General features: G+C 46.7%; 1 protein-coding gene across 1 annotated transcript in view; it reads left to right on the plus strand.

Moving 5' to 3' along the window:
• The window catches only part of plekhm3 (pleckstrin homology domain containing, family M, member 3), a 34,670-nt gene extending 19,465 nt beyond the window's left edge, over positions 1-15,205 (plus strand). Inside the window, exons 7-9 of the mRNA XM_077001467.1 lie at positions 6,126-6,189; positions 11,503-11,660; positions 13,207-15,205. Of these exons, the coding sequence (XP_076857582.1) occupies positions 6,126-6,189; positions 11,503-11,660; positions 13,207-13,378 (394 nt within the window). The 3' untranslated portion in view covers positions 13,379-15,205. The remainder of the gene's footprint in view (positions 1-6,125; positions 6,190-11,502; positions 11,661-13,206) is intronic.
• Positions 15,206-23,886: the final 8,681 nt, after the last annotated feature.

The following is a 23,886-nucleotide window of genomic DNA, read 5'->3' on the forward strand; positions in this document are numbered from 1 at the left end:
GCTTCTCATTTCCAAACAGTGCAGGATTGATGAGGGCGGTGGCACTAAAATATTACCCCCACCATCCATCGCCCGGCCCAGACAGCCCTCGGCGGCTCTGGAGAGGCCTGAGATTGTTTACACTGCGCAGAGAGAGCGGGGAGAGCTGTCGTGGCCCACACCACAGAGGCTGATCTAATGCACCTCCATGAACCGCACCGGCCGCCACACACGGGCTCCTTGTGTGTGTTCACGCACTCCCGCTACGACGCCCGCATGCTTTCGTCTGGCGTGCGTCTTCACTGCGAGGCCGTTCCTCCCGCGAGCGCCTTCGTTCAGCGCAGAGGAGATGCTGTTCACAAGGGCGCTCCTGTCCCTGGCCTTTACCTGCCGTCGGGACCTTATCTTCTGAGTGTGTTCTTGGAGATGTTTGACCAAAGAGCTTGACCAGTGAAGAATCAACACGCTGGGCAAACACGGCGTGTGTAGTGCATGACTAACACAGAACCCCTCAGAGTCTCACTCTCAGGATCTCCGATACAGACTCCTGCGTTTGGAGCCATTCTGTCCACCAGTCCCATATCGCTTGGATACCAACCACAAACAAACACTGTAGTCCAGGGAATATATTTACTCTGAGACTGGGAGGAGGTGTGGGGGAGAGATTAACACCCAGAGAGGGAACAGAGATTAACACCCAGAGAGGGAACAGAGATTAACACCCAGAGAGGGAACAGAGATTAACACCCAGAGAGGGAACAGGGATTAACACCCAGAGAGGGAACAGAGATTAACACCCAGAGAGAGAACAGATATTAAGACACGAAGAGAGACACTGGTGCTGTGAAAGTAGACAGACACCCAAGAGAGAGAGAGAGAGAGAGAGAGAGAGAGAGAGAGAGAGAGAGACACCATTCTGATTTTCACTGGTGCAGTGAGGAGATATGGGTGCTAAAGGCTGAGGTGGTGAGCCAGGTTTTCTCCACACCTTATTTGCTTACCTTAAATAAACTTGTCCACCCTAATCAGCTGAACAAGACTTCTCCAGGGGTTACGTTAGGAATTCATCTACTCTCTGAGGAGATAAAGAGAAAGTCCATGGCATCTTGACAAAAGTGTGTGTGTGTGTGTGTGTGTGTGTGTGTGTGTGTGTGTGTGTGTGTGTGTGTGTGTGTGTGTGACACTACAGAGACATTGTGGCGCGCATTGTATTGGGTGACAGAAGGTTATCTGGAGACATTTGTCCCCATTCCGACCACACCAGGCCACTGAGGGCCATGAGACCGTGGTTATGGGTCAGCATGGTGATCATGGCAAGTGTTCCCAGATGTGCTCCGCTGGATGGAGATCTCGTCATGCTCCTGAAAGCACTCACGTACCACCCTTGTGTGGCGAGGTGGGTCAGTATCCCGCTGACGGGTGCCACAACCATCAGGAAGGAACAACAGCATGTATGGGTGCACACGCATCTGCCAAGAAGCAGCTGGCATTCAAAGATTCCCCCAGATATGTGCGTGGCCAGTCCCGCCCTGTGATTGGCCCACAGTCCCGCCCTGTGATTGGCCCTGAGTTCCGCCCTGTGATTGGCCCACGGCTGCCTCTTGCAGGCGGTTCTTGTGCGTTTGTTTGCGTAGACGCCTCCATCTGTCAACTTCATGCAGCATAAATCCGAATCCGTCTGAGAAACGTTCTTCCAATCATCCTGTGCCTAATTACCCCAATGCAAACTGGAGGTGATGCTGACAATGAACGTTTTGGTAACATTAACACTTTAACCATGCATCTGCAGGTCCAGGTGTCACCGTGTTCACTCAATGGGGATCCCTGACTCTTCCCTTTGTGATCCTGTGTTCAGTACAGATGTTAACTGATCCACCGTGTACACATTGCTGTGTACAACTTACCAGAGTCGTCATTTCTCTCTGGCATCAATTACCCACGGGGGAACTAGTGCCATTTGCCCCATTCTCATACCCCTCAGGACAACAGACGCACTGCGTCCTTTTACCGTGGTGTTCGTTTGGCACTCTGCTGACTGACTGGTGCGCGCTTATTTATACACGCGGACCCGGTCACGTGACATCGGTCACATCCTTGCTGCTGAGTTCATTTCAAACCAAGGGTGGTCGTCATCTGGTGTGTGTGTGTGTGTGTGTGTGTGTATGTGTGTGTGTGTATTAGGTTTCTAATTATGTTGTTGGTATTCCATGGATGCTGCTTGATCATTCAACTGAGAAGTGAGTTTTTGGTCTAATTTCCAAGTGGATTATCATTAAGTGGAACTCTGAGTGGTTTGTTTCCTCATTAGTGAGTTGAGTGCACATGTTCGAACGCGTCTCTTCTCAGCACAGCACACCACAGATTTTTCGAACTCTGGTGTGTTGTAGTGTTTGTTTCTTGAACAGATGAATTCACCGGTCACCTGGGTCGTTTCTGACGTGCCTCAAGTCTACGGCACAGCAACAGTCTTCTGTCTCTCTGTCCAAAACAGTAGTTCAGGCCTCTCTGTCTTTCTGCTTCCCACGATTTTCAGCCTCCCGTAGACATGAAAGCAGGAACTCAAACCCCCAGCCTAAGTGAGTCTCTAACTCCTGCTTCTGTGCCTCTGTTTAGGCTGAGATTAGTCAGGTAACGAGGGCTGGAACTAATCACCGCTGGAACACAACTGTGAGTGGCACTGGCTGGAAGCCCCGCCCCCTCCCATCAACCAATAGACTGCCAGCAGGGCCCTGGCATGAGTAAAAGTGCACTTCATGGATGTATATCTCTAAATATGCTAGAAATACTGCATTATATTTGTGTTGTATTGTGCAGCACTACTCACAAACTCACTAAGTTTTGTTCCTGGTTTTCATTTTTTCCCACTCACTCATCACTTTTTCCCATTTGCAGCCACTAATTGTGCCTATAGGGTTATAATGCCAATATTGTTGCATGTTATACAGCTGGTGCTTAAGTGTAGCCTCATTGTTGAATGTTTAGTGAGCCTGGAGATTTTTACTTTACATCAACATCCCCAGTGTGTCCCCAGCTTGTGAGACGCACACACACACACACACACACACACACACACACACACACACGCCCTTAGCCTCTTTCTGGTCCCCTCGTCCAGCCCCATTTCCACCAGACTACTCCCTCACCGCTCTCTCTCGTCCCGGCCGTGTCATTAGCCCCCCCCCCCACCACAGTGGTACCGCCCACCCTCTCCCGTACCACAGCCTGCTAATGACTGAGCCCAGCCGCACCGCGCAGCAGAAGGGGCTATTACCGGGCCGAGCTGGGCAGAGACGCGTGGAGAGGCCCCGCAGGCCGCATGCCTAATCGATCCAATTACGCTGCCTTTTGTGCTCAAGCACTCAGAGCCCCAGCAGTGCCGGACGGGCCCGCAGCCCCGTGACTGGCGTGGCCTCCGGACGGGCCCGCAGCCCCGTGACTGGCGTGGCCTCCTCCGTGGTTGGGGGCAGCTTCATGGCGTGGAGGGCGTCTCTGGGGTAATGGTTGGTGTCATTGTGCAACGTCCTACAGGTGAGATGGTGTACAGGGTTCGCCGTGGACTACCGTGCCTAATTTGACGGTAGTGCGTTTGCTTTGTCACATGGTGCGGCGTTGGAATAACGTCGCATCTCGACACGTCTTGATTTTACCACCGTACTGTTGGTGGTTAGCGGTGACTCATCTGTATTTATCTAGCACTGTCGATGGTGGACATTTATCTGTGATAAGTCGGCCACACCTTAAGTCCACAACCCTGCGTAGTCGTCTTGCAGTCGCCATTCTAGGAAAACAACGATCAAGATGTTGGAAGGATGTCGTAGTGTGAAGTATTGGGCCTATTTCAATATTATGCTCGATTGTGATTAACACCATTTTTTTAAATGTCAGAGGAGTTCCTTTAGGTGTTTCCGGCCTGCTCTTTGCTGTCAGATCAGACTAGCCATAAAACGAGGTCACACTGAAATATTCAAGGTTCGGGGTGTCCGCCTCGTTCAGCCTGTGACTCCGTGTCCCTTCTAGTCTTTCTCGGGTCTCTGGTGATGTTGTGTGATTCATGCAGCCCGTCACGTCACGTGACACCGGCCCTCACAAACAGGAAATGACACCGTGACACCGGCCCTCACAAACAGGAAATGACACCGTGACACCGGCCCTCACAAACAGGAAATGCTCTTCCAGGCAGGAAGTTGCAAAAAAAAAAATTATCAGAACTTTATTTCTCACTTTCCTCTTCTCGCTCTCCCTCTTGAGGCTTTCTCGATCTCTAGAGCAGGTCTCTCCTCTCCCCCAGTGGGCCTCCATCACTCTGTCTCACACACACTCACACACACACACACACACACACTCACACACACACACACACACACACACACACCTTCCTCTTCCTCTCCTCCTCACTCTTTCTCATCCTCCATTCCCTCTTTTTGTAGATGCCTCCATGGGCCTTGGAGTCGTAGTGTGAGCGGGCGGAGGAGAGGAGGTGATAGGCGGAGGAGAGCGTGGGGAGCAGAGCGTGCTCCAGGGAGGAGCGTGGGGAAGAGAGCTGTAAAAGCCAGGAGATGTAATAGCCAGGCAGAGAGAGAGAGAGAGAGAGAGAGAGAGAGAGAGAGAGAGAGAGAGAGAGAGAGAGAGAGTAGCCCCACTTCAACCATAATAAGGCAGAGTGCTTTTAAATGCCTATTCCACAGGCCTTTCCCAATTCAATTGAATTAACCCCCATTTCCCAGTAATTTGAGCCTATGTTGTCATGGATACAGGGACAAAATGATGAAAGAGAATTCATCTTGGGGTGGAAGAGAGAATGTATATATATATATATATATATATATGTGTGTGTGTGTGTGTGTGTGTGTGTGTGTGTGTGTGTGTGTGTGTGTTGGGGCTGAACGATTTTGGAAAATAATCTAATTGCAATTTTTTATCTATAAAGTGCGATTGCGATTTAAAATCGCTATATTTTCCCACTGTTTTCAGGAAACTCTGTTTCGGCATTTTTTATACAGCTCAGATACAGGGTTGCCAACTTTTCAAGATCGCTTGGAGTGAGACTTGAACCTGGAGTGGGTGGCGAACGTAATTTGTTGTTATGGGGGGGGGGGTGTAAAATGGACTAAATTTAAGTATTATTATTATATCGTGATCGATTGATCGCCTGTGGTTGGCGCCAGAGCGAACTAGTAACTTTTTAGTCTAAGACGCTCAATGCGTGAGAGTTGGCAACCCTGCAGGTATAGCAACTTGGCTAAAATATGTGCGTGAGTGCATTTGGTAGCGCATATCCAGTGTGTTTAAAGCCATGAAGCCGGGCTTGTTCACTACATTAACGGACATCATGTCTTTCACTATGAACTCCGTTACTGCCCGAGTTATTTCAGCGTGCCGCTTCGAATTATATCCATAAGGAGTTACACTTTCAAACGGTTCGGTCAGTGAACCCTGTCTGCTGGACCGCGGTCAAGCTATCCGCGCTTTCGCGATTCATCCGTGCTTTAAATCTTATCGCGCCTATATGCGTGATTTTACGGTATTTCGCTGCTCACCGCATACTAAAGCTTTATAAGCGCAGAGAAACACTTGCGTATTTGAAGATGCAGCACTGGTCTTTGGCATTTTAGCCTTACAAATATCATACGAGGCTTTGTGGTGTTTTTTAATGCAGGTTTGTAGTGTTATCTCGCGTCGTAGCGACAGTAGCAAGGCGCCTTTTGCAGGGTACCTGACGTTGAGCAGCATCTTTTTAAAAGCCAAAGTAATTTCACACAACTGATGTGCTGCCCCTCTTTGGTATTAAACTTTCAGTTGTGTCAGCTTCTGTCGAGCCTGAAGCCATTGTGCAACAAGTTAAAGTGCGCTGTGTTAACTTCACTTCTCCACCTGCCTGCCTCCTGCTCGGGTTTGCTCCGTTCGTCCTCGGCTCGGCTCGCTCCCAAGTCACGTGACCAGTTTAAATCGCAGCCTGTGCGATTAGAGAATCGCGTTTTAAAATATCGCGAGATTATCGCAAATGCAATTAATCGTCTGCACTCTCTTAATTTCAGTGTGCTGTATGATGGTGAACATGTGATATATTAATGTTATATGATGTTCTTTGATGATGTGTTTGAGATACTGTTCATTCATTCTTTTCTTATTTTGTTGCTTTATTGCAGGATTTTCCCAAGGGAATACCTGTTGCAGCACATTCACCTGTACTCTCTGGCCGATCTTCAGCAGGTTAGAGCTTCTCCCAGGACCCCTGACAACCTCTCCCGCATGCACGCACGCACGCACCATAAGCAAATACGTCATCACACTCATACATGTGCACACATGAGTGTATGACATGTGTGTGTATGACCCTTGTAGTGTGTGTCTGTGCTTCTGAGTGCTGTGTCTGCACCATCCACCGGTGTACCTGTCTTCTCAAACCTGTCTTGCGTTTTGGTGCGTTCATGGAAACTGTGATATCACCATTGGTGTGTTGTAACACACATTCAACACGTCTGTATTTCTTCAGATTAGAAGGAACTCTCTTCTCTCTGTGTGATACTCTACATTCTTGCTGCTACTGTATATTAATTTGTCACTCTTAACAAGACTCACCGCACTCCCTCATTCCCTGCCTCAAGTGTCCCTTTGACTGAGTCTGTCCCTTCTGTCCCCCCCTGTCTCCTCCCTGGCAGGAGGGTACAGTCCCTTTGCTTGGTCCTGCTTCATGCCACGAACCCCCCAAACTAATTAGTGCCATTCAGAAGCAATAGGCAGGAAAACAACGTGTGACAGGCCTTCATTCTTATCCAGCGTCCCACTCCCTGACGCTCCCTCCCTCTCTCCTTATTCCTCTTCTCCCCCCCCCCCCCCTCCCTCAGCCCGGGCTTCAGTTGGCTCAGGTTTGGGTTTATGATTTCTCATCACTGAAGAATAAGGAAGTGCCCCTCTTTGGGGGGTGGCGCTCTGACAAACTAGCTGCGTTTCAGTGATTCAGTCTTATTTTATGTTTTGACTTGCTTCAGCAAACAGGCCTTCCCTTAAAAAAGGAATCTGAACAATGTTTTTCTAGTCCTCAACTCTCCTTTCACTTTTGTCAACATTCTGTCTTTATTTATTTTTTTTTATATACCCCGTTTCTGTTATTTACTGGCAGGCCTTTTCTTTCTCTGTCTACTGAACTTCCTCAGACTGGTGGAAACTGTGGCATTTCCCATTCCTGTCACATCACTCTCTCTTTCACCATCCTAATTGGCTTACCTTGTTAAGAAGCCATTTTCTTTTAGCGTAGCTGCTTAATGTCTGGTCCTTCGTGGCCTTGGAATGTGCGTCCTCCATGACGAGGTCACCGAGTGACGATCTCAAACAACAGCTCCATAGACCCAAAGCTCATGTTGGCTATTGACTTCCTACAAATGGCTACAAGTTTAGGGCTGAAATAAATAAATAAATGAATGAATAAAAACGATCGCCCAGCCCAAATTGCCATTTTTGTTTACTTAAGGCTTGCCCAGAAATTGGCCTTGTTTGGCCACTGGCTTTTGTTGGGCTTTACAACTAGAAGAGTTTGGAGAGAGGTCCCAAAGATGGCCTGCATCTAGAGCGCCATATAAATGCTAATTGTTTTGTGTGCATTGTACCACATGCAACTACGCATTAGCCTTTGCCAAACGACCCACAAACAGCCAGAGGGCTACAAAGGAGCATTGAGCCGCTTCAGGGCGCCGCACGCATGTGTGCGGGTCGCCTGCTGTGCCTGCGGGTGCTCGGACCTCCCAGCTCTCCTGCGCTGGCAGCTTCTCCTCACCGTGGGCCTTGCGCTAGCTCTCCTGTTCCTCAGGAACTCCGGCCACGACGAACGTCACAGGCGACCCCCAGTTAGAAGTGATGAGTCACTGACGCTCCTGTGCTGTCAGCTGTGCTGAGTTGTCGCGGCCTTTCGCCGCGATGCATCGTGGCACGTGACTTCCACGGTTGGACGAGAAGACGTTATGCTTACGTGCAGCCAACCGTCCGTGCTTTGTCTCCCTTACGTTCCAGTGTGCGGGTACACGAAACCCTTAAGTTCCTGAGCAAGTGCTTGTGTGTCCACACGCACCCCCCATCTCTCTCCCACTCTACCCCCCCCCCCCCACCTCGCCAGAACTTCCTCACACGCTGACTTGCTTGTGGTAATCCTGTTTTGCCAGGGCATGGCGGGGAGGGCCTTATCCAAACACAGGCTCGCTCTCTTTTTATCTGTCTAATCCAGGCCCTTTCTCTGCCGTTTAATGGAGCGAGCCGGGACATTAGTGCCCGGGATGAGGAGGGGATGGAGTAGCGTGCGTTAAACAGTGGTTTTTAGCGGATTAGCTAGTGAACAACAAAGTGTGTGCGGGACAGAGTGGGGAGGTGGAGGGGGGGCACAGCCCCCTCCGTCAGTATGTTTTCAGGGAGTGTATTAACTGCTCCTCTCCTCCGGGACAGGCCCAGGCAAGGAACTCCGAGAGGGCTCGTCGCTCATGTAGCCCCGCTAAATTATTGAGACGCTTAATTACTTCTCCTGTCAGCATTGATCAGACGCCTTGTATTTCACCGTGACTGGGCGCTGGTGAGCGTACTAGCTCTTACCCACTTTGATCACCGGGCTGCAGTCACCCCCAGATGCCCGGCAGTGTACTTCTCTGCCCGCGTACGACCCTCGGGGGTTCAGGTTGTGAACGTTGCCTCTGGGCTTCTCGAGGGTTGTGGAAAATGCGAAGTAACAAGTACAGGAACTGAAGGCAGGCTGATGGATGGTTAAGGTCTCTCCTGTCGCCCATACAGGACTCGTTAGGCCGCCATGTAGCTTCCTAGCTACTAGCACAAGTCCATATTTCTAGTTCCAATATAGCTCTACAGTTCTAGTTGTTCTAATTCCAGACCGAGCAGTCACAGTCCCTCAAATGTGGATGTTGAGCCTCAGGTTGGATTAGATATTTGTGTTAATAAGCAGTTGAACACCTGTACCTAATAAAGTGGCTCATGAGTGCACGAGTGCCGTTACGTCAGATAACGTCAGTATTTTTATATTTAACACCTTCAAACACATGTAGGTAGTTCTGCTGGACATTTGCAGCAGGGTCCGAATGGCACATGCAGTGTTAGTTTCTTAAAGGAGGAACACGGCACCAGCCCAGTGACTCTGTTCACCAAGCAGCTGCTGAGGCCCACGCTGTGCCCGTCCCCCCGCTTCCTGTCTCAGGACTGTGGGTACACCACCTCCCCCTGGTCCACACAAGCCCCCTTTAACCTCGCTCCACTCCATGGGGTGGGTGTGTGTGTGTGTGTGTGTGTGTGCGCGCGCGCACATGCTTCGTGGGAGACTGTGGTGGTCCCCTCCTTTTATTCCCTCTGCTTCCTCTGCCCACCTAACAAACCAACCCAGAACCCCCCACGTCTTCTGTCTCTCTCTCTCTCTCTCTCTCTCTCTCTCTCTCTCTCTCTCTCTCTCTCTCTCCCTCCTTCACAACCCCCCCCCCCCCCATTCTTTGGCTGGCTCCTTGTGGAAAGGCTGAAGAATGCTGGCAGGACCTTTAATTGGTGCAGCACAGCACGGCCAGGTGTAGCCACTTGTCCCTCCCCTGGGTGAATATGTGCTGGAGGTCCGGGCCCCTTCCCCTTGCCCATTCACCACTCCACAATGCTCCTTCTTCAGACCTCTGCTTTCAAAGCCCAATGCCGATTTTTAACTACTCCGGCCGATAAATGGCATTCACATATTATTTTTTGCAAACGGTCTTCCAAAAGGAAATACCCCACTTTACATCACTCTTGAGCCCCAGCCAGGCCCCTCCCCCACCCCACCCCACCCCCCCCACCCGCACCCCCCAGGCCCACAAGCATTCATTAGTTTTGATCTGGATTCCTGATGTGAACTCTGACTCCTTTGCTTTGCACTCTGATTTTAGAAGTGCTTATCGTTCCACTAAAAATGTTTCTCACACACACACACACACACACACACACACACACACACACACACACACACACACAATACATATATACTACTGTTCAAAAGTTTGGGGTCACTTAGAAATTTCCTTATTTTTTAAAGAAAACCACAGTTTTTTTCAATGAAGCTATTATGTGGTAAGTGACTATTCTAGCTGTAAATGTCTGGTTTTTAATGCAATATCTACATAGGTGTAGTTGAGCTAGTTGAGAATCTGAACCATTACAATTGTTGGTTCGATTAAACTCGCAGAATGGCCAGAAAATGAGAACTTTCAATTGTAACTCGACAGTCTTTTCTTGTTCTGAGAAATGAAGTCTATTCCATGCGAGACATTGCCAAGAAACTGAAGATTTCCTACAATGGTGTGTACTACTCCCTTCAGAGGAGAGCACAGACAGGCTCTAACCAGAGTAGAAGGAGAAGTGGAAGGCCCCGCTGCACACCTGAGCAAGAAGACAAGTACATTAGAGTCTCCAGTTTGAGAAATCGACGCCTCACAGGTCCTCAACTGCTTCTTTAAATAGTACCCGCAAAACGCCAGTGTCAACGTCTACAGTGAAGAGGCGACTCCGGGATGCTGGCCTTCAGGGCAGAGTGGCAAAGAAAAAGCCATATCTGGCTAATAAAAGAAAAAGATGAATATGGGCAAAAGAACACAGACATTGGACAGAGGAAGATTGGAAAAAGGTGTTATGGACAGATGAATCAAAGTTTGAGGTGTTTGGATCACACAGACGAACATTTGTGAGACGCAGAACAACTGAAAAGATGCTGGAAGAGTGCCTGACACCGTCTGTCAAACATGGTGGAGGTAATGTGATGGTCTGGGGTTGCTTTGGTACTGGTAAAGTGGGAGATTTGTACAAGGTAAAAGGGATTTTGAATAAGGAAGGCTATCACTCCATTTTGCAACACTATACCATACTCTGTGGACAGCGCTTGATTGGAGCCAATTTCATCCTGCAACAGGACAATGACCCAAAGCACACCTCCAAATTATGCACAAACTATTTAGAGAAGAAGCAGGCAGCTGGTGTTTTATCGGTAATGGAGTGGCCAGCGCAGTCACCAGATCTCAACCCCATTGAGCTGTTGTGGGAGCAGCTTGACCGTATGGTACGAAAAAAGTGCCCATCAACCCAATCAAACTTGTGGGAGTGGCTTCTGGAAGCATTGGGTTAAATTTCTCCAGATTACCTCAGCAAATTAACAGCTAGAATGCCAAAGGTCTGCAATGCTGTAATTGCTGCTAAGGGAGCATTCTTTGACGAAAGCAAAGTTTAAAGTAGAAAATTATTATTTCAAATAAATAAATAAATAAAACATTATTTCTAACCTTGTCAATGTCTGGACTATATTTCTATATTCATTTTGCAACTTATTTGATAAATAAAAGTACGAGATTTCAGGGAAAACACAAAATTGTCTAGGTAACCCCAAACTTTTGAACAGATTGGTACAGTGTACCATAAGGGAAGGGAAGTTACTTACTCTCCATCTCTGTGCCCACCCCCCTCCCTCCCTCCCTCCCTCCCTCCCTCCCTCTCTCTCTCTCTCCCTCTCTCCCTCTCTCCTCCATATAGGTAATAGACGGGAAGCTGGCTCCCTTTCTATCAAAAGTAATCAAGTTTGCCAGTTCCCACGTGTACAGCTGCAGTCTGTGTCGCGAGAAGGGTTTCGTGTGTGAGCTCTGCCAGAGCGACCAGATCCTCTACCCTTTCCAGGAGAGCGCCACCAAGAGGTCAGCCCTCCAACACGCACACGCCCGCCGCTCGCCCGCCTTCCCACAGCCATTGCCAAGTGCTTCGGCTTGATTTCAGCTCTTTTTCATAAGGTTCCTTTAAACGGGACGTCTTCAAGGCCGCGCCTCAAACGTTCGGTTGGCGTACAAGGGCCATCCCGGGCACGTTCAAACGTTGATCGCAGGTTCCTCGCTTGCTCTTCACTGACCTTGTGATGGCTTAGCTGTTCACGGCACTTCAGCCGCACCCTAGTGGTGGTGACACGGGGGACACACGTTGTGTGACAGGCGGGGATTCCACAGGAGCGATGTGGGTAACTGGTATCAAGGTCCTGCTAATCCCCACACCAGCTCTGCTCCTCCTCACCCAGCCTGACCGATAGGACACGTTCCAGGCTGCTCCTCAACTTCCAGGAAGCTCTTCTGGCCTGGAGAGCATCCGCTGCTCACCGTGGTCAGATAGCAGGACTGTCATTTCTCTGGCTGCTTTGGTGTGATTTTTAGATGCTGGACAAGGCAAGATTGGCACTGCAGACCACTGGTGGAGACAGCAGTGTTGCTGATACTAGGATGGTTTTAGTCTGTCAGGACAACCAAGACTCAATCTGATGAATTCTCTAGATGCATTGGCATCACCATGTTATTATTTTAAAGGGTCAATATGATTTTCAGAGATGCATGCCCGAGACCCTGGTTCACACCATCAAGGCCAAGACCTAAAAACTAGGGGGTATTTTTTTGACCAACATCTAAATCTCCTCAGCGTTAACCGTCCACATCCACACAGACTTCAGATTGTTTGATGTGTCCCCTAAGTCAAAAGCTGTCCGGGACTTTGTGCGTAATAACATGGCTGTAAATGTACATGACTCATGGCATGAAGACACCAACTGTAATTACAGGAGACGCTATCTTCACACCCTACTGTAAATCCCCAAACACCTGCGTCTCCGTGATTATACGCAGGCACTCCCACCTGCCGTGTCAGCCGTTCATGCACCCTGGAGAAGAGACAGGACAAGGAACGCTGACGTGTTATCACAGTGCACAGATTTGTGATAGACTTTGAACCCTTTGTGCCATATTAGTGTCTTCAGGAGTGTTGGTCACATATTAATGATTTACACAAGCGTAGCTGGAGAGTTTGTTAGGACGAGGTGTGCTATGAAAGGAAGATTTGAATTGTTTTAACATTGGAAAATCCAGTGAAGAATCAACGTTCACAAAGACATGAGCTCTTACATGCTTTATATCGAATGTGCTTTGTTGTTTATCGTCTGAAGTCATGAACCGCCCTAGACACTTGTCAGATTAGATGTGTGATCAGATTAGAGTGTGATTAGAGTATAAACGCACAGTTATGAGTGTGTTCATATCTCTCATGTCTGAAGTAACTTCTGGCTGTTCAGTTACTCTTTAGCAGTTCCATTTTATTGCTGAAACTATACTGAGTACTATATAGTAATCAGAAACCAACACCGGTTGTATTACACGAATGTTGACAACGTTCGGACAATTTAGTGTGTGTGTGTGTGTGTTTCCTCAGGTGTGAGGGCTGTGGTGCTGTGTTCCATGCCGAGTGTAAGATGCGAGCCCAGCCCTGTCCACGCTGCGTGCGTCGAGAGCTGCACAAGAAGCCCTCTTCCTTCTGGAGGAAGCACAACCCCTGCGACAGCCCCACCGACGACCTCTTGGGCTGTTTCGAGCTGGACACCTGAGCTAGGGCTTAGAGAGAGAGAGAACGAGAGAGAGAGAGAGAGAGAGAGAGCCACCCTCCCAGCTGGGCTGCTCCATCAGGCCCGACACAACAACCAGGAGCTTCCTGCACGGCCGTTTGTGCATAGCATTGCGTGAGCAGCCCCAGTGGGCTCTGCAGACGTGCTCTGTGTTTGTTGACGAGGAACAGAAGGGTCTTTTTGCTTTTGTTTTTCAATCGACTCTCTAGAGACACTCTCTCTCTGTCCCTCTCCGACGCTCTCACCTGAGGGAGGTGGATACACATAGACAATACTTCAGTCCCTGAAGAGCAGAGCTTTCATAATGATACCAATTTGCCCTCTCCTTTCATCTACCAAATGACAGCCGGGCCAACCGACAAACGTGGACCGTCGGGGTGCACTCACATACTGGCGTGTAAACAAACTCTTGCAGTCTGACACAAAATAATGCACTCTCTGGAAAACCAAGGCCAATAATTCAAACAATTTTCTCTACACAATGGAGCATCTAATCCACTAATGGCTGTGCTAAAATCGGCTATGTAAAAATGATATCCTGGCTGCGTTGAGTTTTGAGATGGTTGTTGTTGTCATCTGCTTAGCCCTACAGTGTTAAAGAAACGTCATCCTAGAATTGCTTTGTGAATGGCTACACGTGAATATCAAGATCACATGACTCTGTCTTCCTCTTCTCATTCTTGCAGATGCTCTGTGTCTGTTAGTCTTTTGCAGTTCTTCATTTGGTAGGTGGACAAACCCGATATCTGGCTTCCTGTTGTTTAGTTTGCTATAAGGGACAAAGCGCGGTGTCGAAACCAGCACTGGACAACAGATTGAGCCTTGGGGAACCCCCCATTTTCAAAAAGAGAATGACCTCATACGTACTTACAACATGCACAGATTTTAGGTCCCTATGAAGTACTTGGCTCCTGAAGATTGGTCTGCTGTCCTTTCCAGCTGGAGCTGAAGCTTCTCACTACTTAATGCCACTGCCTGTATGCAGGCGAACCACAGTGCTTCATGCCAACCGCTGACTCTGATTACAAACTACCCAGAGCCGCAAGATCCCAAATTATAGTCCAGAGCGCCGGGGCTTTGTTTAGCCTCACCAGGGCCTGTTCAGTGAGGGGTGCACCGGGAACCTGTCCGCTGATGGGGCACGATGCTGGTGTTGTCCAACCCACTGCTGCTTTGGCTCCTCCCCTTTGGGTCTGCATTCACTCGCCATTTTCCAACTACTTGAACTAATCCTTTGGCAATAATATCAGTCATTTTGCTTTAGCTGCCTTATTTCACCGTTTCCCAACATCGTTTCCAAATGGACAGTGCTTTGACAATGCAGAATGATTGTTGTGCTAGAATGCTTCTTTTTTTTCTTTTTTTTTTTTACCCCTATGCAAAGGTAGGTGAAGTGTGTTATTGGCTGAGTGTGTCCAAATCCCCTTTCTCATAAATACTTTTGTCCTGTTGCTTCCCTGCTATCATATGTAGAGGAGAGGTCGTCTTCTGATTTCTGAGCATCTCTTCCACACCTTACCAGCAACATACAAGCATAATTCCTTATTCAAACCTTGCTCTAATCCGGTGGAACTGTACGCACTTAATATTAAGTTGGTCGATGCTGAATGTTGTGAAGGATCAAATTAAATATTTATTGTTCGCCGGCGCACAGTTGTGACTACTGAAGGAGTTCTGGGAGTTCTGGTGGGACAGGAGAAGTTGGTTTTGTCATTCCAGTGCAACATCTGTGGAATGTAGCAAGATTAATATGGAAGTACACCTTTTGTTACCATCTTGAATAAACACATTTATGTGTTTACTGCTCTACAGATGTTGTTTACAAGTTTGTTTTTCTGATAAAGAGCAGACACGCTCCTTTTGAATGCAGCTTTTTCCCCCTTTTGATATTTGCACCAAGAGTGTACTTTGTTTACTTTTAATTGTGTGTGTGTGCGCGCGTGTGTGTGTGTGTGAGAGAGAGAGAAATATGTGCAGTGGATACTGCAAAATTATTGTGCCAGTTTATAATTGCTCAGAGTTGAATCATATTTATTCTCATTCTCTCTCCTCTCTCCCTTTCTGTGCCTGCCTTAAACTGGAAGCAAACGCTTCAGCTCCTGTTACTGTACTTTAGGAAACCAGTTTGTGTGAGTGGGGTGGAGGGAGGGTGGTCAGTAGTTAATCTAGTTAAGTAGTTAGTCTAATCATCAGTTTAGGCAAACTGTTTATTTAGAATCTATCCTCAAGAAACAACTGTCCAACCTGTACCACCCTTATAGTGAAGTTAAGAAAATTGTCATTTCCAGTCTGACCGGGGTTGTCCTTCATGGTTAGACTATCGTAGATGTCATAGAACCGAGATCGTGATGATATGACTGAACGTGGACGTTGATGCTACAGTGGCGTTGGGAAGCAGGCCCATATGCCTCGCTGATGACATTTTCATGGTTGTGATCACAACAGAAACCAGCAAGTTTGCACAAAACACTGGGTAAACACGGAATGACCAAAGGGTTTGAGTATCTGTCATATTATCCATACCATCTTCTCTACTCAACATAAAAGTCTTTACACACCATGATTATTGTAAAAAGGTAGACAGATTAGTGATGCTTGCTCTGAAATAATGGTTAGCTGATGATTAGTATTGCACTGTTCAGAAACCCTGTTAGTTGGTCATAATTGGCTTATGTGCCAAGACAGATCAGCCCTTGACTTTCCACTAGAGATATTTTTGTTCCAAATGCTAAATGCTTGACTAATCTAAATGGATTTATAAATGCTTCAGAATAGTTTCTTATGTTAATCCGAGATGTTGGGTTTAACATTGTGCACATACAGCCTGTTAACCTTCATGAATGGGAGTATTATTGGTTAGATGGCCATTTAATGTCCTATTATTAGTACTGTTGTAATGTTCTCTTCAGGGATTTTAAATACACTGCAAAGGGAGATGCAGAGGGCGGAGCTGAACTGAACTTGAAGGATGTGCTTTCTGAACATCACAATTTACTTTGGACGCCAAATCTTTTTCTTTGTTTTTTTTGTTTTTTTTTTTTAACAGATGAACCAATAATTATTTTTATCACAAGACCCCATCCATTGGTATTTATTGTATTTATGTTGTATTCATGTTTGCTGTGATTCAGATGTTTCTGGGCTGTTTTCTTCCCTTACTATCATATCCAAAAACTATAGCACAGACAACCTCTTATGCAAGTACAGACATTTTTATTTCAGTATTGGTTCCTTCCTTGTTCTGTGTTTTGAAAATAATGCCAATAAAGCAAGTTACATAAGTCTAGAGCAGTGTGTTGTGTGAATAGTTAATCCATATTGGCGATTAATCCCACATTTTGTGGAAAAGCTACAATTTTGCTTGATTTCGTTTCTTTCTTTACCTGGGTTCAAGGTACACTATACTGTCAAGTAATCGCTCACCTTCCTTGACTAAAATATGAGCTTACGCGACACCCCATTCCTAATTCATAGGGTTCAGTATGACGTTGGTCAACCCTTGGCGGCCAGAACAGCTTAAACTCTTCTGGGAAGGCAGTCCACGAGGTTTAGGAGTGTGTTCATGGGGATGTTTGACCATTCTTCCAGAAGCGCATTTGTGAGGTCACATACTGATGTTGGACAAGAGGGCCTGGCTCTCAGTCTCCGCTCTAATTCATCTCAAAGGTGTTCTATCGGGTTGAGGTCAGGACTCTGTGCAGGCCAGTCAAGTTCATCCACACCAGACTCTGCCATCCATGTCTTTATGGACCTTGCTTTGTGCACTGGTGCATCAGATTGCCAGATGGAGAAGCGTGATTCGTCACTCCAGAGAACGTGCCTCCACTGCTCTAGAGTCCAGTGTTGGCGTGCTTTACACCACTGCTTCCGATGCTTTGCATTGCACTTGGTGATGTATGGCTTGGATGCAGCTGCTCAACTATGGAAACCCATTCCATGAAGCTCTCTGTGCACTGTTCTTGAGCTAATCTGAAGGCCACGTGAAGTTTGGACGTCTGTAGTGACTGCAGAAAGTTGGCGACCTCTTCACACTGCGCTTCAGCATCCACTGACCCCACTGACCCCGCACCATCAGTATACGTGTCCTACCACTGCGTGGCTGAGTTGCTGTCATTCCCAAACACTTCCATTTTATTATAATCAAAGGTGTCAGAAGTATTTGCATTCATTACTCAGGTAGAAGTATACACACTAGGGTTTAAAAATACTTCTTGAGAAGTTTAAGTATCAACTCAAGCTTTTTACTCAAGTAAAAGTGTAAAAGTACTGCTTTCAAAACTACTTAAAGTATAAAAGTAAAAGTAATGTAAGGGGAAAAAAAGCCATTAAGGACAAAAGCTTAGGTGGCACCACAGGAGTCTATAGTGCACTAGCCCACCTCCCCAAAAACCCCATTCTTTAGTACAAGGGTTGGTTGGTCTTCCTGGCTACCAACATCCTCGCTGGTGCTTAGTTGGGACACTTCGCTCAAATTCTCTTGAGTCTCTGCCACACGGACATCTTTATACTAAACTACATACGTCTGCTACGTCCTCGCTGGAGTGTGACGTGACGTGTGCAGGTGCGATGGATCACGTACAAACCAATAGGGTGTTGGAATATTACATGTTTATACTTCTCATCCAACCACAATCAAATTCACTCTATCCGTATGGCGCGATTAGTCAGGATAGGGTTTTTTTTAACGATGACATGCCGGAATGAAAACAAGTCTAAATGAAATAGCAGTAACGAGGCTATTTTTAAAATGTAAGGAGTAGAAAGTACAGATAATGGTGTGAAAATGTAAGGAGTAGAAGTAAAAAGTCAGCTGAAAAATAATTACTCCAGTAAAGTATAAATAACCAAAATTTCTACTTAAGTAAGGTAACGAAGTATTTGTACTTCGATACATGACACCTCTGATTATAATACAGCTGACAGTTGACTGTGGAATATTTAGGAGCGAGGAAATTTCACGACTGGGTTTGTTGCACAGGTGGCATCTTATCACAGTCCCATGTTGGAATTCATTGAGCTCCTGAGAGCCACCCATTATTTCACAAATGTTTGTAAAAACATACCTGCATGCCTAGGCCCTTGATTTTATACACCTGTGGCCATGGAAGTGATTGGAGCACCTGATTCTGATCATTTGGATGGGTGAGCGAATACTTTTGGCAATATACTGTATGTTTATGTGAATGGAACAAATGTATTATTGCCTGCATTTGAGATTTAGAAATGACCCTGTCTGTGTTCCTTTGGGAGTGTGACGGCAGGCCAAATCACTTGATCACTAATCCTAAATTACAAACCACAATTTTGTGATTTATGATTTGTTAGGGACTGCAATGTAAGGGCTTGCAAATGTTCGGTAGCACTGAACATGTGTGGATATATGCGTGTTATTGATTATCCAAATAAATGTTTTTCTGAACTTTCTGCAACCTCTGAGTGACGTGCTCACAAGCTCATCGGACCCAGCGTGTAGTGTGAGCAGAATGGTGTCTTCAGCACCGCAGGTGGAGCAACTGCTACGTCGTTGGTTTACTTTGTCTATGATCCCACCCTGTCCCCTTCTCTCTCTACCCAAGCAGCGATTTGTCCTGGTCTTAGAGAGCGCTAAAGCCTCCCTGTGACACGCTGTAATCCACCAGGATCTAGCCACCGCTGATGGGCTGGAACATGCCTTACCCTCCACCTGTGTGTGTGTGTGTGTGTGTGTGTGTGTGTGAGGGCGCGCGCTCTGTATTGGTTGTTTTCAGCATCTCCTGGGAAGAGAAGCACTCTGCTTATCCTGAACTCCATTAAGTTCTTAATGTTTGACAGGCCAAAGTTGAAGACTCACCTCCTTGACTCTACTTGAATGCATCTGTTCACATGTAGATGTTTGTGCTATTTGCTCTTGACTGTGTGGGTGACTTTTCCCCCTGCACTAAAAGGATAAGAATGGTATTTCCCCAACTACACTGAACAAAAGACCCATTTTACCACCCTCGCCACCCAATTACACCCACCTCTCACCGCTGTTCATATTTTGCCATGGTGCAATCACATTTAAAAATATTTTTGAAAATCATATTTGTTATTTAAAGAGTTTATCTGCAGTCAGTAATCAACTCGGAGATCGGCAGGACCTGACGGTTCATTACAATACAGATCTGTCCTCATTAATACCTCTTCAGGCGTTCCTTCGTGCTCTGAGGGAAAGATTGCACAAAAACACAGGAGGGGCTGGAAGAGTGTATCCAAGTTGCAGTATGCAATATGTGTGGCTCCATTGTTTTAGCCGGGCCGTGTGAATGTGTGTGTGTACTGGGACGGACTCATTTGCCCGAGATTCATATTGAGCGGAGGATAAATCGAACCTGAGTGTCGGGCGCGCTTAATTGTCGCCGCCAATTAGTGCATTGTTGACTGGCACAATGGCTCCACTGTAGCGCGGAGAACGCGCTCCTTTGTGCAGCTCCAGTGGCCTACAGACCAGTCAAGACTCATTTAGGGACCTGACAACATGGGGCCCGAGTGGCCCCTCCTCCGGGGAGGGGGAGGAACACAAAAGAGAGACTCTGAGGAGAGAAAGACGAAAGAGGGATGGTGTGGACACAATGGCAACATGAGAAGGAACGCAAGGGATTCGGTTCTGTCATTTTAAAAAAATTATTATTTTTTTAAAGGAGGGGGCGGGGCTTAACGTTGGTCTCGCCCCGTTCGACATGCAACGGCCTCTTGGATGCTCCACCCGTGAGACAAAGACTGAGGGCTCCCTGCTAGTAACGATGACCTAGATTAACGGCGAGTAACGATGACCTAGATTAGCGTAACGTTCGATTTCGGCTGTGGCCAACTGTGTTTAGTCATCCAGCTGACACTGGCCTGTGCGTTTGAATTATTTGGTCACAAAGCAAATTTGCACAATTTCACAAGAAATGAATCTTACGAATGTTTTCACATACAGGTGCATCTCAATAAATTAGAATATCATCAAAAAGATTCTCCATGGGCTTTAGGTCAGGCAAGTTTGATGGCCAAACAAAGTATTGGCACTTTTGGCAGTGTGGACAGGTGCCAAGTCCTGCTGGAAAATTAAACTTCCATCTCCAAAGAGCTTGTTGGCAGAGGAAATCATGAAGCCGTCCTGATAGGCGGCTCTGCTGACTTTGGTCTTGATACAACACGCTGGTCCCACACCAGCAGATGACATTTCTCCCCAAACCATCAGTGATTGTGAACACTTCACACTAGACCTCAAGCAGCTTGGACTGTGTGTCTCTCCATTCTTCCTCCAGACTCTGAGACCTTGATTTCCAAATGAAATAGAGAATCTATGTGGTATTGTCAAGAGGAAGATGAGAGACACCAGACCCAACAATGCAGACGAGATGAAGGCTGCTATCAAAGCCACCTGGGCTTCCATAACACCTCAGCAGTACCACAGACTGATCACCTCCACGCCACACTGATGCAGTAATTCATACACAAGGAGCCCCGATTATTGAGTGTGTTTACTGTACATACTCTTCAGTAGGCCAGAATTTCTGAATTAAAAATAATTTTAACAGTTGGACTTATAATATGCTAATTTTGTGAGATAAAGATTTTGGGTTTTCATTGTCTGTAAGCCATAATCATCAACATTAACAAAAATAAACACTTGAAATAGACCACTCTGTTTGTCATGACTATATATGTGTTTCACTTTTTGTATTGAATTAATGAAATAAATGAACTTTTTGATGATATTTGGATTTATTGAAATGCACCTGCATTGTAGATTGTTGCATATGGTAGATTTGAGGTGGGGGTTGTGTGTGTTTTTTGCTTTTCAGCATCATAGCACTTCATCTTTGTTTACAATGTGATCACATTAAATACCAACTTAAATACTATCTCTGGTCTGCTCAGAAAACAGACTAATTAGTTGTCCATTGTGAGGTTGTTGTGATGTTATCTTGGTGGGTGTCTCTAAAGGACTCCCCTCGGAGGCCAAACACCCTGTGGTGAAAACTTCACCCACAACAGCAGGAGAACTACGGTTGTAGGACAGGATGGTGGAGAAGCCCGCTGTGACTTCCTTCAGGAAGCGTCCTGACATTAACATGCGTGATAAATGGCCACTTCTGGACTCACAGCTCACTGCCCAACTACATTCTCACTGCTCCAGAACATACGAAGTCCACAGTTCCTGTCATCAAATAGAGAGAAGGAAACAGAAGAATCACAGAGGCAATAGTTCAATCTCTTGAATTACACAAGTTCTCTGTAATTTCTCTTTGTATATGCATGTGTGAGTGTGTGTGTGTGTGTGTGTGTGTGTGTGTGTGTGTGTGTGTGTCTAGCACGGGATGAGGGAAGGTTTCGAGAGAGATAAAGCCCTTTGTGCAGACACCTGCAGAGACACGCAGGGTGGGTACAGAGGGAGGGAGAGAGAGACGGAAAAAGTGGGTCACTGTGTCCACATGACCAGGACACACCACACCGTCCAGACGCTCCCTGCCTTACCATGACATGACATCAGCATTCACACTCTCTCTCTCTCTCTCTCTCTCTCTCTCTCTCTCACACACACACACACACACACACACACACAACATACACACACACTCTCTCTCTCTCTCTCTCTCTCTCTCTCTCTCTCTCACACACACACACTCTCTCTCTCACACACACACACACACTCTCTCTCTCTCTCACACACACACACACAACACAACACTCTCTCTTTCTCTCTCTCTCTCTCACACACACACACACACACACACACACTGCATGCTTCGCTGGTGCAGAGCAGCACAGGTTCTCCTCTAACAGGCACAGACAATCCCAGATAAAAATAACATCTAATGAAAGAATTTAGTAAATTGTGGGGATAGAGCTGGTTTGTTCACTCTCAACGTCTCCAAGATGTCAGCGATGTTTGCCCTCTCATTCACATTCATATTCAGAATTCATCAGTGGATAGTGTCCCCGTGCTAAATGGTCATCACTCAAGTTTGTCAGTATCTATACTGTCTTCTCAGCATTGAGGTTAATAATTAACTTTCCTTCAATGAGAACAGTTGATATTTAATAGTTTTTTTAAGACATTTTTAGATTTTTATTTTTTTGGCAGCCTCACTTTCAAACGTCTGTTGCTATGGGAGATAATAGCGTGGGGTCATGACAGCTAGAGGATACAGGGTTTAAAGTAAACATCTCAAACCATAACAGATACTTCCTGAGAGCAATCATTTGGTGTGGGTGTGTGTATATGTGTACACACTAACGAGTGATCCCCAAGCAAGCGTGAAGAATGTGAACTATTGTGTTAACTCTCATTCATCAATATAGAGTTTAGTCAGTGTAATCTAACAGGCAAATGAAACACTGACCCAGGCTGTTTGGACTTATGCAGTCTTTCTTGAATGAACACACACACTGACACACACCTTATGAGACCTTTGGACCTGAAGAAAGCTGTTAGGTTACTAAATAAACAGAGAGAGAGAGAAAGAGAGAGAGAGAGAGAGAGAGAGAGAGAGAGAGAGAGAGAGAGAGAGAGAGAGAGAGAGGGGAAAAAACTAGACCCACCCTTCCAACCTTTCCGTCGTCATGCCTACATGTCTCTGCCTAAATGAACTAAGCACTTGATCTAGAGGTAATACCAACAATGAGTAGAGATAATCCATACTCCGTGTAACACTGTGAACTGTTGGGTCATGTGACATGTTACTGACGCATGACAGACTAATAGGTAGGAAAAGAAAACATCGCCTTTATATGCAGTTTGTAGTCAATATCCCACAGTACATGACTGTGTGCTACTCAACGCACAGTCTGAATGAGGGATACACTCACTCTGAACGAGGGATATACTCACTCTGAACGAGGGATACACTCACTCTGAACGAGGGATACACTCACTCTGAACGAGGGATATACTCACTCTGAACGAGGGATACTCTCTGAACGAGGGATACACTCACTCTGAACAATGGATTCTTCAGCCCAGGATTCTTCAGCCCTTTTATAAAAATGTGGAAGCTTGCAAGAACCACACACACAGGGACAGACGTGTCACACCTGAGACCGAAGGCACAGAATACAGCATCAACAGACGCACGAGGTCACAAAAAGACTCACGACTGGTGAACTTTAGGGCTTTCGCCAAGGTAGCATCAAAGTGAACAGTCCAGCTGGTCTCCAGGGTAACAGAGAGGAAGGATGCTCCCCCCCCCCCCTCCCCCCACCTAACCCTGTCTCTCCCCCCCCCCCCCCTCTCAGGTGTGAGTGATGACGCTCGCGTTAAGAGTCATTATCTGAGTGTTTACACGCCTCCATCCTGAATAGGTGAAGTAGTAAGTAAATACATAAGTAACACAGGATACACGGGTTCAAACAGCAGGTCATGGGACTCGCACCCAACGCCCACATGCACTGCATCCACACTCGATATATTACAGAGTGAATCTCACTAGTTTATTACAACCGATCTCTGGTAATGTGTTCCATATAATAGACACTCTTAT

This window comes from Brachyhypopomus gauderio, chromosome 4 (genome assembly GCF_052324685.1).
Source record: "Brachyhypopomus gauderio isolate BG-103 chromosome 4, BGAUD_0.2, whole genome shotgun sequence".
Lineage (NCBI taxonomy): Eukaryota > Metazoa > Chordata > Actinopteri > Gymnotiformes > Hypopomidae > Brachyhypopomus > Brachyhypopomus gauderio.